General features: G+C 41.4%; 1 protein-coding gene across 1 annotated transcript; it reads right to left on the bottom strand.

Annotated features, from left to right (window-relative positions):
- Nucleotides 1-35: 35 nt before the first annotated feature.
- Nucleotides 36-15,115, bottom strand: LOC122132244 (tripeptidyl-peptidase 2-like). The gene is made up of 20 exons (XM_042707077.1): nucleotides 14,851-15,115; nucleotides 12,585-12,713; nucleotides 10,403-10,498; nucleotides 9,640-9,744; nucleotides 8,720-8,844; nucleotides 8,298-8,461; nucleotides 7,807-7,961; nucleotides 6,724-6,800; nucleotides 5,644-5,771; nucleotides 5,157-5,405; nucleotides 3,437-3,552; nucleotides 3,116-3,287; nucleotides 2,771-2,928; nucleotides 2,100-2,176; nucleotides 1,882-1,988; nucleotides 1,465-1,619; nucleotides 1,171-1,287; nucleotides 956-1,056; nucleotides 501-597; nucleotides 36-376 (listed from the first exon to the last, which is right to left on the bottom strand). Exons 1-20 carry the CDS (start codon nucleotides 15,013-15,015, stop codon nucleotides 173-175), a joined length of 2,697 nt encoding a protein of 898 aa, XP_042563011.1. The 5' UTR covers nucleotides 15,016-15,115; the 3' UTR covers nucleotides 36-172.
- Between the last annotated feature and the right edge of the window lie 1,039 nt (nucleotides 15,116-16,154).

Genomic DNA, 16,154 nt, shown 5'->3' with positions numbered 1-16,154 from the left:
CCATAAGTAACTACTTAAAAACAAATAAGCACACATTTCTAGCTACCTAGTAAATTAAATTAAGTAAAAGCTAAATTTGTTTCAATGGGCCAAATCCGGGTGAGCTAGTGCCTGACAAGGCCAGTTGCGTTTCCATGGTCACTTCCAGGGCACGATCGTGCCTCCTCTGAGGTTACAGCCAGGGGCTTTTGGCACGCCGACTACCTCGGGCCAAATTGTGTTGTTTTAGTTTTTGTACCTGGTGTGGATATGCGTCCCCTGATCCAATGAGTCTCTTGTTCTGGTCAAAGAGCATCCAAAGCTGGCTGTCAAACTCTGACTCGTACAGCAGCTCACACAGCAGCGGGCAGCTGGGGGTCACCTCTCCACTCTTAGGCTAGGAGAGAGAGAGAGAGAGAGAGGGAGAGAGAGAGAGAGAGAGAGAGAGAGAGGGATGTTACGATGGGAGTGCCGATGCTTTCACACATACAAACATGCACACACACATAGATGGTACCAACCTGGTGAAACGTGTATGAGAGAACAATCTCATAGAGCTGACGGTTGTTGGGAAGCACATCACGAGCACCCAGAGCTTTAGTCTTCGAACTAGTGGGTCTGAACACAGCAAAGCAAACATGGAAGAGTGGCATGTGAATGGATGGTGACTGAATTATTTCATCATTCTCTCTCTCTAGATATATGCATCTTTATAAATGCAAAACCCATGCAGGAAGCTGCCAATATATGATTGCCATGGTACAGTCATACCATGAAACTAAATAATTAAAGCTAAATATGTTTGCATTGCGCAGAGGTCTCAAATCAGAGTTCAATTGTAGGTGTGTGGAATTGTCATTTAACCCAGTTTAACATTTGTAACAAGAATTATGTTTGTTAATTGAAGAAGAAACCAAAGACTGGCTACAGGGATCCATCTTTTAAAGGCAAAAGTGTTTAAAATGACAGTGTGTACCTCAGAGGCTGGACCCAGTTCTTTAGGGTTATACTGGGCGAGATGTCTTCATAGCGCAGTGGTGACGCCACCTCAAAAGAGGATATACCTTCAGATGCATGCTGGGAGAGAGGGAGCCATGGTAACAGTTAGATGCTGCAGCAGAAGTGAGGGAGACTATGAGGGTCTCTCAAAGGGGACATTTATTGAAATAAATAAAATTTGAATGAACTCACAATGTGCAGGGAAGAGGGAGTGGTCGTCAGTCCATGGAATGAGATGGTATAGTCTACGGTGACATCACCCAAGCTGGCCCACCAGCGTGCTACACACACCTCCACCGTCCTTCCTGGCTGCAGAGCCACACACACAACCACACACACACACACACACACACACAACCACAAATACACACACACACACACACACACACACACACACACACACACACACACACACACACATAAGAATATATATATATATTTTTTAACAATTACCACCGTGAAAAAATACTTTGTGTGTTTGCATACCAGCACGGGGAAAGCCTCAGTGAGAGAGCCCTTTTCCAGCAGAGAGGAGAACTTGTAGAACTCGTTGGCTCTGTAGGCTCTTTGCTTGACCAGGTGCACAGCGTGCAGAACAAACTTAGACGACACGTCGCCCGAGTGTGATGTTAGCGTGATCTCTGCAGGGGAGGGAAGAGGGATCAGATGCATAAACAAGCCCAACGCCATGCTCAGAACAGTGTTCAGTTATCTAGTCATTCCATTATTCAAGCCCAACTCCATGCTCAGAACAGTGTTCAGTTATCTAGTCATAATAAGCCCAACTCCATGCTCAGAACACGGTTCAGTTATCTCCTGATTAGTAAACTGTTTCTTTCCTCATAGGCTCTATCTACACACACACACACACACACACACACACACACACACACACACACACACCTGCCCAGGACGCCCCCTGAGGGACCGTGATGAAGTGACGGCGGATCTGGCCGGGCTTGAAGTGGACATCAGGGAAAGACATCTCTGGACCACGGCCATTAGGTACTCTACATAAGACAAACATACAGAAGTTATATAACAACAGACAACAGATTGTATTTCCCTCCCAAAATGGGTTCCATTTTGAATCATACATAGACATAAACCTTCAATCTTACTTTGCAGGGATTATAACTGTGATAGGCACTCTGAAGACGGGGCCTGCACCTTGGGCTGTTGTGTCATAGCCACACACCTACAAGGGAAAACATATACAAATTTCAAAACATATACAAATGTCAAAACATATACAAATGTCAAAACATATACAAATTGCAAAAGCCGTGATCCCTTTCGAAGCACCCAAAGGGAACAAGACAATTCATGTTCTCAGGGGCATTACGCATCCTTTTTGATAGGGCAGTTATAAACGCCTCCTATATAGTACTTTCACAGACACGGAGCAGGGAAATAGCATAGGAGATACAGCTGATACTGTGAATTACTGCCTCCACACTGGTAGGCTGCAGTCTACTATTAATGTAGCCGTGTCTCTATACTATTTCCTCAGTGCACAAGCTCAATCACTCAAATATTAGCAACATCCATATGAAGAACCAATAGACTGATAGTGTCAAAGGGGACCGATAGTGGTCAATATATTGGACTATCTCTACTCCAAAGTAGCTTTATGAACCTTACAGTGTGCTTGGCACTATTAATACAATAATTATTATTTTATAATGTACATTATTCAAGTTATACTGAAGAGTCAAACCTTCTAATCTTAGTTGAAAAGAAAAGTTAAAAGGTTATCTGTCTGTCTATGTATCTTAATCTTCAGGCCTACCTCTGTGTAGTGCAGTCCCTCCCTCAGTCCCTGGGGGTCCACGCGCACGTTCACATGGCGACACTGATTCATCAGCTCCAGGTGGGAGGGACAATGGACCCACGATGCATTGCAGGTGAGCGCTAGGTGCAGCTGGAGGGAGATGCGCACTGAATTTTCTACAGGAGACAAGACCAATCGATGTAAGAGCTCAGAATCTCACAAGCACATTCATACACTTAATGATGCTCTCTCTCTACTACAATGAGCAAGAGGTTGTAAATCTCTGATTGTAAACCTCTGACATCATCAATGTAGCTCTGAGGACCATTTGAATGCATTTGGACAGGTGTGTATGTAACGTACCTGTGTTCTCAGGGAAGACTGGTTCAATACCCACACTGTGGTCAAAGGGCGTGGCCACATGGACGATGTCCCTGAGGTAAATGCCACGCTGCGTGCCCACAGAAATGGCAAATCCCAGATTGTGGGTAGGCAGAGAAGCATGCTGAATGAGGTAGTCAAATGCTTTGTCCACCTGTAGATATGCACATGGTTTATCCTATGATTGCTTTTATTTTGTATTATATTGAATACTTGTTTAATTACCCATTACACATAGATGTGTGATTGTCTTCACATACTTTTGGAATACACCTGACACTTCCAGAGTGAAAGCAGACTTGCCTGAATGATGCCATGTCCCTGTGCAAAGACCTCAATGTCATCAACCTTCAGAGCAGTATTCTCTAAAGCTCGTCGCACAGCGGCTACTGAGGGGCGAATGCCATTCTGCTTCAAACCTACACACACACACACACACACACACACACACACACGCAGAACAAAAAATGATTTAGTAATTATTATTTAGTACTATTTAGTAAAAATAAAAAATGTTCATTACACAGTCAATTAGAACTCAATGTAATAGCGAATGTTCTGCAGTGGTAGAAGCAACCATAGAAATGAATGAAAAGCAAATAAACAAAAAAAAATACATTTGGTGAAAATTGTGGTCAAATTGTTAAACTGCTGGGAAGTACGTTGTGAAAAGGATAAAGGACATCATGGCATCTGGTTAACAGAAAAGAAAGGACACCAAGAGGTGGTAATGCCACCATTACACCTCAACCCATGTGCCCTTAAATCCATGATCCCACTTTTACCACAGTTGACCCACTTATACTGTATGTGCTCATTCATACATCTAATTTCCACAAATTCTTTCCTGTGAGAAAATATGTATTTCCACCCACATTGTCATAACGATGGATGATTGCTATGGCAAAAGCCCTGTCTTTAGTTTACTTTCTCTTGTCGCCAAACTAGCATATCCTAGCCTATTGTTGAGCTCATGTGATTAGTTTCTAACTCTATGGTTGAGCCTTAGCTTTGGCAGATCACTGCGGGCTTTAGCCCTGTGACGGTGTGATGGAACAGTTTTTTGGAATTCTGTTGTTCGTCTCTGTACTCCTCCGTCATTCCATTCATTTGCCAGGATGTGTAGCCAAGCAACAGTTCAATTCAGACTGTATTTGTCAAATTGACATTAAAGTCTCTTGATGGTCAAAAACTAAAACTATAGCAAACTGAACTGCCCCGTGCCTTACGAGAGAGGCAATAGAAACTTGTATCCATGGGTTTCAGCCTCCTCGATAGAACACCCTTCCCTAATCCGAGGGGGTGGGTTAGTCCAAAGTGGCACTGTACTTGTCACAACACAGGTCACACAATTGTGACTCTCATTATTATCATTACTCTTAACAAACAGCTGAACATATCACATCAGTAAATTACTTAATTGTTTAAATTGTAATTGATAAAAAAATTATCTAATCACAATGCAATGGGATTTGCAATGTAGCATGTCATAATCACTTCTCCCTTCTGTACACAGAAACTATCAACACACCATAATATTCAGCAATACCGGAACACAAGAGTTTGTTAACAGAATGATGTAAGCGATTGTGCAATTAGTTTGATTGCACTTGGGCTACTCTATGTTATACTCAAAAATGCAACCTCTAACAGGCAGAACAGGACTTTTCCGCTTGTCATTCCATTTGATCATATCTGACTCCATGCTACCCATGCCAAGTTTAACCATGAATTCAGTTTTACAACCAAGTATTTATGTTCATCCAGTCTCAGGGGCAGGGTTATTAAATCTTACACGTTATGTAAGCAATCACCGAAAACCTTTCCAGCCTTGGGTCATTGTTTGTAATGCAACCAATAGTCAGTGGAATAATGGTTATTTAGAATAGTCCACCAAAATCCTGATTTTTTTTTTTTTTTTTTAATGCTAAAATAGAATAGAAATCAAATGTAAAAGCACATACTTCTGTGTAAATATTGTAAACCTGTAACCCAACTAGAGAAATCAGATGTGTAATGTTACCTGACAGCACCAGAGCAATGCCGCCACAGGCATTGGGAGAAGACATGGAGGTTCCGTTCATGAGCTGGGTCCCACGCAGGGTCCAGTTGGGGACAGAGGCGATAGCCCCGCCTGGGGCACTGATGCTGACTCCAAGGCCTCCGTCGGTGCTCGGCCCACGGGAAGACCATGTGTACTGGTTGGGTGGGAGCTTCTCCCTCAGAGAATACTCAGCCACCATCATGTCAGGCGTGACGTATGCTCCCACACCTACAGGTTTCAGGAGACAAACACACATCAAATTAAAGATTGTCATATGAAAGTCTAAATAGCCCAAGGAGCTGTTAATATTAAAACTGAACTGTTAAAACAACCTTCATCATTCATGTGAATGCATACATATCTCACATCCTGAATCCTGGTTGGTGCTGATTAAGCAGCAGAAGATGTATTGTAGATTTGTAAAAACATGCGTGTTGTGGTTGTTTTGAGCCATGTTTCAACTGACCGATCACAGAGTTGGTGGTTCCCCCTGGACAGCCCACGGTGGACAGACACGGTCCGTTGTTTCCAGCACTCGACACAAACAGCACATTATGCTTCTGCACAGCCTCATTGATCACCTCACAGATCCTCCTGAAATCCAGATCACATCACATGGACATTAAAACTACAAACATGGCAGGACTCAAATAGAGTTGAATTATCTGTCATTTACAGATGAAAAGGGTAGATGAATTGTGTATTCCTGGTCATTTATCCTAATGAGCACTGAAAAACTACACAATAGTATATGACATGAAGGTAAAGTAATGACATTGAGTTAAAGAGTAGACTTTAGTATACAGAAGTTTGGTGAATATTGGTGAATGTATGAAGTCCACACTATGGCGATGAATCAAATATTCTAATGTTTTTTCCTGTCTTGGTATGTGCAGTGATCATGGCAGGTGGTCTCCAGGTTTGCAAGAACAAACTGTGGGACATCCTGCTAGCCAACACTACGTTTTCCTCTTTAGTGCAAACTGAAGGTTGAACAGAAGTGGACAAAAGTTTGCAAATGGCGAGGCTTGCATAAAAATAAAGGCCTTGTGTTTAAACCTGGATGCCATTTTGTTGTGTTTACAGCAGACTTTCTCCCAAAAAACAAACTAAGGATCCAGCCGTCATATGTTTTCACATGCCCAATGTTGACGCTGTCCTACCGGTGCCTACCTCTAACCATACCTCAACATTTCACTTATTTTAAGGTTTATGTCAATGCTGTTATCAGATTTGTATGCTCCAGATGAATGAATCCAGATTCAAGACTAAATCTATTTTTTTTTCATGTTTTGCTACAAACGCTGAAGAGTTAAGAGCTATAAATACATTACATAATACATACATATTTCAAAATGTTAAAAACCTTTGAATTACCTTACCTGACTTTACAATATTACACTATCTTTTGCTCAGAAGGAAGTTTGCCTGGGGCTTTGTCTATCTGTGATGGTTTCAATGCCATGTCATAAGCATTGGAGGCCTGATTAGATGATTGTACTCTTGGGTTAACACTTCAGAACAGTTTGAATATGGTGACTCTCACCCTTGGTTTGGCCAGTGTGTGGCTTCACCGTAGCTGTAATTCACCAAGTCGCACTTATAGTTGATCACCTCAATCATCTGTGGCACAAAACATAAACATATCCATCAGACCTTAAATTCATACGGTAATACATTTGAAAACATTGACATTCTCTGCCAATCAGATGCATCAAATAATCATTTATCAATGCAACTATATAATTTAATCTTTTCTGGATCTTCTTTGCTGTGTTACATATGAGCTGTAAATTCAAGTAGGAAGACATCAGAATAGAGGTTAACATCCTATGCAATTATAGGAAGGGGGTGGAACATTTTTAAATAATGGTAAGCAAGGGGTTTTGTGCTTTATAATGATAATGATAATAGATGACAGTATATGGTGATGGTTATGGTTGTGAAATATTTGGTTTGTAACTATAAATGCACTACACTGTAATGACATACACATCAAAGTAAGGCAGTCTAACCTAGTCGTAGGGATGTTAGTTATGAATCAACATGGGTGATGAGCACAGCACATACCGCACGGATAAGGCATTATTAATCAACATGATGATGAGTGCAGCACTTACAGCACGGATAAGGCATTATTAATCAACATGGGTGATGAGCACAGCACATACCGCACGGATAAGGCATTATTAATCAACATGGGTGATGAGCGCAGCACTTACAGCACGGATAAGGCATTATTAATCAACATGGGTGATGAGTGCAGCACATACCGCACGGATAAGGCATTATTAATCAACATGGGTGATGAGTGCAGCACATACCGCACGGATAAGGCATTATTAATCAATATGGGTGATGAGCGCAGTACATACCGCACGGATAAGGCATTATTAATCAACATGGGTGATGAGCGCAGCACATACCGCACGGATAAGGCATTATTAATCAATATGGGTGATGAGCGCAGTACATACCGCACGGATAAGGCATTATTAATCAACATGGGTGATGAGCGCAGCACATACCGCACGGATAAGGCATTATTAATCAACATGGGTGATGAGCGCAGTACATACCGCACGGATAAGGCATTATTAATCAACATGATGATGAGCACAGCACATACCGCACGGATAAGACCTGTCCCTGTCTCCATGGTGCTGAGACGGGTGTCCCCAATCTTCAGGGCAAGAATCTGGGCACCAGGGGCAATGCCATTCCTCTCGGGCTCATCAGGGAAATGTCCCGCTGCAATACTTGCCACATGTGTTCCATGAGCACCTTCACATGCACAAAAAGTAACCATTAACATTTACAAGGGGCTTAGCAATGCCAACATCCAATCCACCTCAAACACAGAGAATAAAAAGAGGGTGTGACAATTTACTTGAAAATAACTTTGATGAATGTGGCCCATATCTGAAAGTCGACTAGATATATGTAGTGACGGGTTGGAAATCTTAAATTGTTCAGTTTTTGTTGGTGCATTTAGGAAGATGGAACACGATGCCTTGATTTGCTTGTAAAAGCTCATACTGTCCATCTGTCCCAATGTTTATACTGTCCATCAAGACCCAATCTAGTAAAGGCTCAGATTTGGTAGTGTTCTAGGCTTACCTCCACTAGTGACGATGCAAAGCGTGTTTCCCTCATCATAGATGTTGATGGAGTAGTTCAGCATCTCAGCATCACCAAGGGTAGCAAACTCCTGCCGTTCTCTATAGGAGCTCAAGACTGTACAAGATTCCAGGTCCCCATTCTCTGTTGTATCTACAACAGCCCTGATGAGCGAGCGCACGCGCACACACACACACACACACACACACACACACACACACACACACACACACACACACACACACAGAAGAAACGTATCAACATGAGAAAGTCAAAAGATGGAGTAAACACAATGTCAGAAACACAGATGACATTGTGCTGAAGATGCTACTTCTGAGCACTAAACAGGATCATAATATACTACACTATGTTTGCTTTGTTTGTTAAGTCACCTAATGATCATCCTTCACAGAAGAACTCACCTCCAAGTGACCCCATCATGCCAGAGCACACAGTCGTACACAGGACCCGGGTCACTGTATTTCTTCTCTAATGTAGCCAATAGCTCAGCTTGGGCCTGTAGCTCCTCCTTCTGAAGTTTTTCCATCTAAAGGCAGAAGACGTTCATACACCCATATCCCACTTGTCAAACTCACACATCTAAAGGCAGAAGACGTTCATACACCCATATCCCACTTGTCAAACTCACACATCTAAAGGCAGAAGACGTTCATACACCAATATTCCACTTGTCAAACTCACACATCCCATTCAAATTATGTTCATGTACTACTCCTTTCTATGGAGCCAATGAACATTTCAGAACGGTACTTCAAATATTTTTTTGTAAGTAAGTTTAATGTTTGCACATATCAGGTTCTTGCCTACTGAGTTAATGTTTTGTAACCATATTCCACTTTTACAATTGTGTTAAATGAATCAAAATTTGAATGCACTGAAGTGAATTTTGAATGCACTGAAATTCATTGATTCAATTATTTCAATTTTTTCAGTAAAATCTCTGATGTGACATGCCAAGTGTGGGTCTGGAATGACCATTTATTATTGAAGGAACTCAGCACAATAGCATTAGCACAAGTAAACTCAGCACAATAGCATTAGCACAAGTAAACTCAGCACAATAGCATTAGCACAAGTAAACTCAGTACAATAGCATTAGCACAAGTAAATGTTTCTTCGGTTTGATAATACAATCAAGCAATATAGAAAAAGAATAGATGAACTGCATTAACCCTTGACACAAGTTTGCTCCTGGTTCCTTGCTAATACAGATATAGAGTAGGTACGCATACTGCACCACTCTTCCAATGAAGGGAACCTGATTCTCACCCCCGCTATATGTGTCTCCTGGGAGTGGTTTGGCCGTGTGTGTGTTCCTCACCTGTGAAGGGTTTGGGTGAGCCTGATCAAACTCCTCCATCCTACGGCTAACCTCTGCCTGGGCAGCTCGATGTCCTGGATCCCACATCTTCTCCTTTCGTTCTTTCTGTGACACAGACAAGGAGAAATGTACTCTTCAAGACTTGAGAACAAATTGACAGCAAGTACTGAAATGACTCATGGAACCAACAAGACGCTGTTACAGTGGATAGAAAAAGTCTACCCCCTACCCCCCCCCCCCCCAGTTAAAATTGCATTTTTTGTGATGTGAAACCAAAGTAAACCATGTCAGAACTTTTTCCACCTATAATTGGTATGTTTTATATTTAAGTAAAGTGAAAATGATTTTGATTTGATTACAGCTCTCACTGGGTTACCCCTCCCTCCCAATGATTGTATGTGTAGGCTAGGTTACCAAATAGGCTACTGGAAGAGTACTCATCTTGGAATACATTTCTTTCTGTTTAGTGTGGATAGGGAAAAAACATGGACCAATAATCCCCAGACAATGGAACTCTTAAAAAAAAGATGGACATCTTTTAATTAAAAAAAAAGCCAACAGCAGCAAACTTTCAAGGCTGCAAAAAGTATTGCTTCAGGTTTGTGCTTCTAAGCCAGCCTTTGATTCTAAAGACTCAAAAAGGGCTCACAGTCTCAGAGCGAAATCACAACCATGTGGACATTCAAACATTCATTGACAAATCGTGAGATAATGTTATCAAAAATACAGGGGTGTTGTTGAATGATATGCCATCATACATTACCTGTATCCTCTCTTTCAGTGCCTTAGGGAAGAAGTCAAAGCCACTCTTGATACCTATGTGATATTTTTCAGAGGGATTGACCCAGAGAGCAGGGATCTGTGGGGAAAGAATTGTATTTGTTAGATAGGGCAACATCACATACATGGACTTTCTGTCACAAAACTATACCTAATACAACATTATACCATGTTATATGGTAAGCTAGCTGTTTGCTAGTCTATATATGGGGTCTCTAACATGTCCCTCATGAGCTACCAGTAGCTCTCTACCCTACACTAAAGGTTCAAAGATGTACATACATTTGATAACACAAAGTCACTTGGTAAACGGGTTAAAATTTATATCCAATCAAATTCAAGACACCGTGTCCCCTTCTGCCACAAAATAATTATTTGCCAATCAGTCAATTAAATGAGTTAGGCTGACTACAAATTCAACTCAATGATACAGCAATCTTAACATTAGGCGATGTTAGCAGGATAGCAAGCACATACCAGATTTGATAATGAATATGGTATATATATATATTATACATATATATATATATATTGGCAAAAAATACACTATTTTCATTTGTGAATGACAAGTATGTGGGTCATTTGAGGTGCAAGCGTGTCAGTCGGTAAAAGATGTAACGTCGAGCACCACTTCACCAAAGTCCACAGCAACTTTTCATGGGACTTTCTGGGTGGTGCTATGGGGAACATAGGGGACATGGGGAGAAAAAGTTTCTGGTGCGCACTGGAAGCTATTTTCATTTGCATAAAAGTTTTTCCATTTACCCCATCTGACTTCGTATCTATCATGCCAAGGCTAGCAATAACAACATTAGCCTATGTGCTAGTTAGTGGGCGCTAGCTAGGGGCCATCTTATGTATTATACGCTTCAACTTAATCAAAAGGCTTTGTGTGGTGCTGGAGTGGGTGCTGGAGTGAGCACCCAAAGGAGAGCACCTCCCTTCGATAATCGACTACAGTCACTGATTAGGGTGCTACGTCAGAGACCGGAAGAAGACAGAGGTAAAACATTGACTGTACAAACAGTTTCTTTACACTTATTGAGGTAAACAGACACAGGTGTATCTCTGTAGGGATCGTTTCCATGTTTTCAGACTCTTATAATAACATTTACATTTACAAGCAGTTTACTTTGATGTGCCGGTTTGCTTCATATGATTCGATTGTATAGTCGTTTTGCAGTTGCTGGTTTTAGCATTCTAACTCAATACGGGACTGACTGTGATCATTCATTTTAATTCTAATATCTAAAGATAGGGCCCAGGTTGAAAAAAAATATATATTCCAATTAAAGCCCCAGTACACAAGAATTGGTATTTTTTGTAGCTCACTTTTACAACACTGTCATAAATATAAATCGCGCTTCAAGACCCCCTAATGAACAGCGTATAAGTGTATTTGTTAGCAAGCTGAAGGATATGGAACCGGCAAAAAACTAGCGAGTCGACAACTTTGCCAACACAGCCAAACATCTAGCAAGCGCAACACAAGACATAGCAAGACAGCTAATAAGTTATTACTGACTAGTCCACCAGGATAGAAGCTCAGCTTAGCATCTGACCTGCATCCTTTTGTAACTTTTAGCTCTCGCCAACGAGTAAAAGCCAGTCCGGGACTGACTCTTTTTCGGTCTCTTGTTCGGTTACTCGTTGGTAACAACAAAGTTACATAGCGCAATACCAGACGTGCTGTGGCAGAGGCTCCATTCTCAGTATTACAAGTCAGTATACCACCAAAATGATTTTGAAGCTGTTATTTTAAGGTCAAATTGTCGCATAATGTTACTTTAAACAAACCATTAGACATGATAAATGATCCCATTAGGCATCAGGAAAGGCAAGTTTATAAAATGGGTTTTAAGAAGACACCTGAAGGTAGTTGGAGAGGATTACATTATGGGGAAGACTGTTTTAGTTTAGGAGCCAAAGCAATACAGGAGTGATCACCCTTATTTAAGAAACGTCAGCAGACGTTGATGAAGTGATCTCAGGGGTCTTCAGAGAATGTACGAGTGTAAAAATGCTGAGATTTGATCTGGTGCCAGGTCATGTAGAGCTTTGTATGTCATCAGAAGAATGTAGCATGTTCATTTAGATACAAGAGCATTATAGCCCTATAACACATATACACATATGTCTGCTGTTATGTACGGGGTAAATCTCACCTTGAGTGTTTTTCCTGACAGGCCCACCACTGTCCCATCTTTTGGCTCCACAACAGTGGACATACTGACATCCCCACTGCCTGTCGTGTCAATGATGTCTATCACCTTGGGCTTCCCCTCGGTGGTCGTCTGTGGACAGGGACACATACATGGTCAGGGCAATCACAAGATACATTTCATTGTGCACAATATTATAATTCCACACCATACACAATATACACAATGTGTAATTATACACAGTATTAGGGATGGAAACAGTATTAAGATATCAAAATGACTGTTCATTTCTCAAGTAAATGTTGCTGTGACAAATAGGCCTGGGCAATAAGAAAATAGTGATACATATTTTCCTTTAAGTTACCGATAAATAGACAATTTGCAATGTAAAAACCCCGTTGAGGGGATTTGCGAGGTGTCTGAGCCAGCTATCTAATGTTAGCATGATACTACCCACAAGGTAAACAGTGATGTATTGACGTATTGACGGATAGTTACAAAATCTGTAGGTGCAGTGTGACGGAGTGCTATGTGCTCTGACTGCCATACAAATGAGCCTGGCAAGTTGCAGGTTTCATACTCCATAGACCCAGAGATGGTCAACGTAACAACTATCTTACTGACCTCAAATGTCAACATGTATGAACAATGTCAACAGTGTAAGCAATGCTAGAGGAGAACCCAGCCATATATGACTTAATATTGAAAGGCTACCACAACCAAAATGTGAAGTATAAAGCCTGGAGGGATATGGCAACTTCTGTTGGGATGCCAAGTGAAGTTTTTATTTGTCATTGACATATCTTTCATTTGTTGAGTACTGAACATTAGTACATAGTTTTGGTAACATACGGCAGGGTTGGGAAGTTCACTTTTGAAATGTAATAGTTTACAGACAAAGGGTTTGTCTCCCTCCTGTGTAACTGACTGGCCTCAGTCTTTCAGGTTTGTGTTAAGTTAGCACACAACATACAATTAGCCTGCTAGCTATCAAATGTTAGCTAACTTTGCTTTAGGTTACCCATCCCTTAAAAGTTGGGGTAACACTTTTAGATCGTCTTGCTCTGTACAACAAAATTGGAGTAACTATACCAAAATACATCCTTTAATTACAAAAAGCCAAGACTGCACCTTTTACAACTAAATGTGAAATGATTTCCATTCCAGGTAATGTTTTGCCTTCTTTTAACATTTTGAAACGGTTCCTTTCGTTTCATAAACGGACTACATCGCAAGTCACGTGCCCTGCACACCGTAGCGTACCGTTGTCCTTCATGTTAGCTCTTCCTGAGTAGGGGGACTGATTTTTTATTTACCTCGAAACATATGGCATGGAAGCCATGACATATGGAGAATCCCATTCATTTCGCCCAACGATAGGAACGCTACCACCAGGGGGCGAATCTATTACTTTCCTTCCCTGTTTTTATTGTAGTTTTATCATCAGTTGGAAACGATGAAAAGGTCGATAACTACTCAAGACACTGGACGCGCACGCCTCGAATGCTACTGGCCAGAAACTGCATGTCTTAAACACCGTAACTGCGGCTCTGCAGACAAGTATTATTGACACAATGGCCCACGGCTAACCTAACCTGTAACTACTTTTCAGTGAATCTTTCCTTTCTTCACAAGTATCCCCTTGGAACCACGTGTCAAGAAATGTGTAGATATATTCCATCATCTCGAAGACTACAACAGAGTTTGAGACAAAGTTGCCCCAATGGACGTGGAGACTATTAACGTTGTCTATCAGACTACCTGACCATGATGATTCCCAAAAGCTGTTCATAGTCACACGAAGGCTGGGAATGTTAGCTTGTCGCAGCATTAAAATGTTTAAAACCCCACTATTTCGGCTGTTGAGAGTCAATATTTGACACTTGGTCGTGGTCATATATATATTTAAGACGACTAAACCATTTGGTTGCCTAACGCTAGCTAGCTAGCTTAACGTTACTCATACTATTGTTAGCAATCATCACAGAACACCTAACTTAAAAGCTACTTGGCTATCTAGCTAGTGAAAGCTAACTGGTGCCCTCATGAACACCAATCGTATAAAAATGGCTCGCGTAGGCATGTTATCTGACGTGGTGTTACTCTTGACACTTTCACATGATGTACATCCAGTGTAACATAATGTTATAACTGATTATAGCTGATTATTTTTTAACTGTTCCATTGACTCGGTTAACGTTAACATTGCTGTGGCCTAGTGCTAACATTGAGCGAAAGCACCGGTTTTGAATTAGCTATCTTGCTGTACCTGCATACCCGGGGCCCCGGGGTCCACGCCGGTGTCGAGTATGGCGATAAGGACACCCCTTCCATCATATTCGGGAAACCTTGTAAGGAAAGACGCAGAACCAGTCTCTTTTTTGGGAAGAAGCCCATGAAAAGGGAATGGTTCTTCAATGGAGTGAGAAGCCATGATCGGACCGAGAGACGATAAAAACAATGCTAAACCAGTGAAGCAGGAACGCCGGTACGGACACACTGCAAGACACTGGGGAGAATTTTTAAAGGAACAGGACATCTTTTTACAGTATGAATATGTAATTACTAGTGGCAGTGCTAAATGTACACAGATCAGAGCCGTGCTGATTAAATAACGTTTTATTCCAAACGCTGCACAAGGTATGGGTAATGTTGTGATATACCTCTGCCAGGATTGGACTGATGTTGCCGGTTAAAGCGGTCATAGGTGGACGATAGTGTTTTTGGTCTCTGCATATCGGACAAATATGGTTTAGGGGTGTCAGGCAATACGACAATACCAAATGAAACATTTAGCAAAGTTATTGACTGTAAGGGCATATCTACATCAGATATATGATTTATTGTTGCATGGTTACACGTCGGCTACACATTTGGGTGTATTTGAAGATTTGTGGAATGTTATTACATAGAATAGATCTACACGAGCATGAGTAAACTATACCATTTTTGGCAACGCTGGAAGGGGTATGTGGTGAGGGGAAAGTGTGCCGCCCCCCCCCCCCCCCCCAAGTGAAATGTCACCAAACTACTGAATTGCTCTGGTCACTTGTGTTCCCCCAGCCTGTAACCCACTTTTATAATGAACTGGCAGATTGGTAAGCTTGACTTGACTTGAATTGGAGGACATGGGGTTGATGTCAAATGTTACAGAGGAACTCATAAGGACTAATCTCCATTATGCGCACTTGTACATTTGCACTTCAGTCTCATCAGACATAAGAAGATGATTCAAATCGTAATTACTTCTTTGGTTAATATGATGGAATTTCAGCAACTGCAAAAGCTCAACTTTACGTCCCTATAGTAGCTGAAGCAGACAGCCTATGCATCACAGTCTCTATGTAGACTTGGAAATGAGAGCACATCTTTTCCCTTTGCAACCAGTTTCACACTACGAGTCTTTGATAGTGCTACTGAAGCAAGGTCTGCTAAGCTGGAGTAAACTGGTAGTCATGGTAAACTGGTAAGTTGGTAGTCAGGCATACTTCCAGGCATGTTTCCTCTGTAATTTTGCCTTATCCCCAGTAATCAAATGCAATTCTTGTTGCTTAGGCTACTATCTACATACAG

The sequence above is a fragment of the Clupea harengus genome, unplaced genomic scaffold (genome assembly GCF_900700415.2).
Source record: "Clupea harengus unplaced genomic scaffold, Ch_v2.0.2, whole genome shotgun sequence".
NCBI classification, from domain to species: Eukaryota; Metazoa; Chordata; class Actinopteri; order Clupeiformes; family Clupeidae; genus Clupea; species Clupea harengus.
This window is presented reverse-complemented; position numbering and strand designations above follow the sequence as displayed.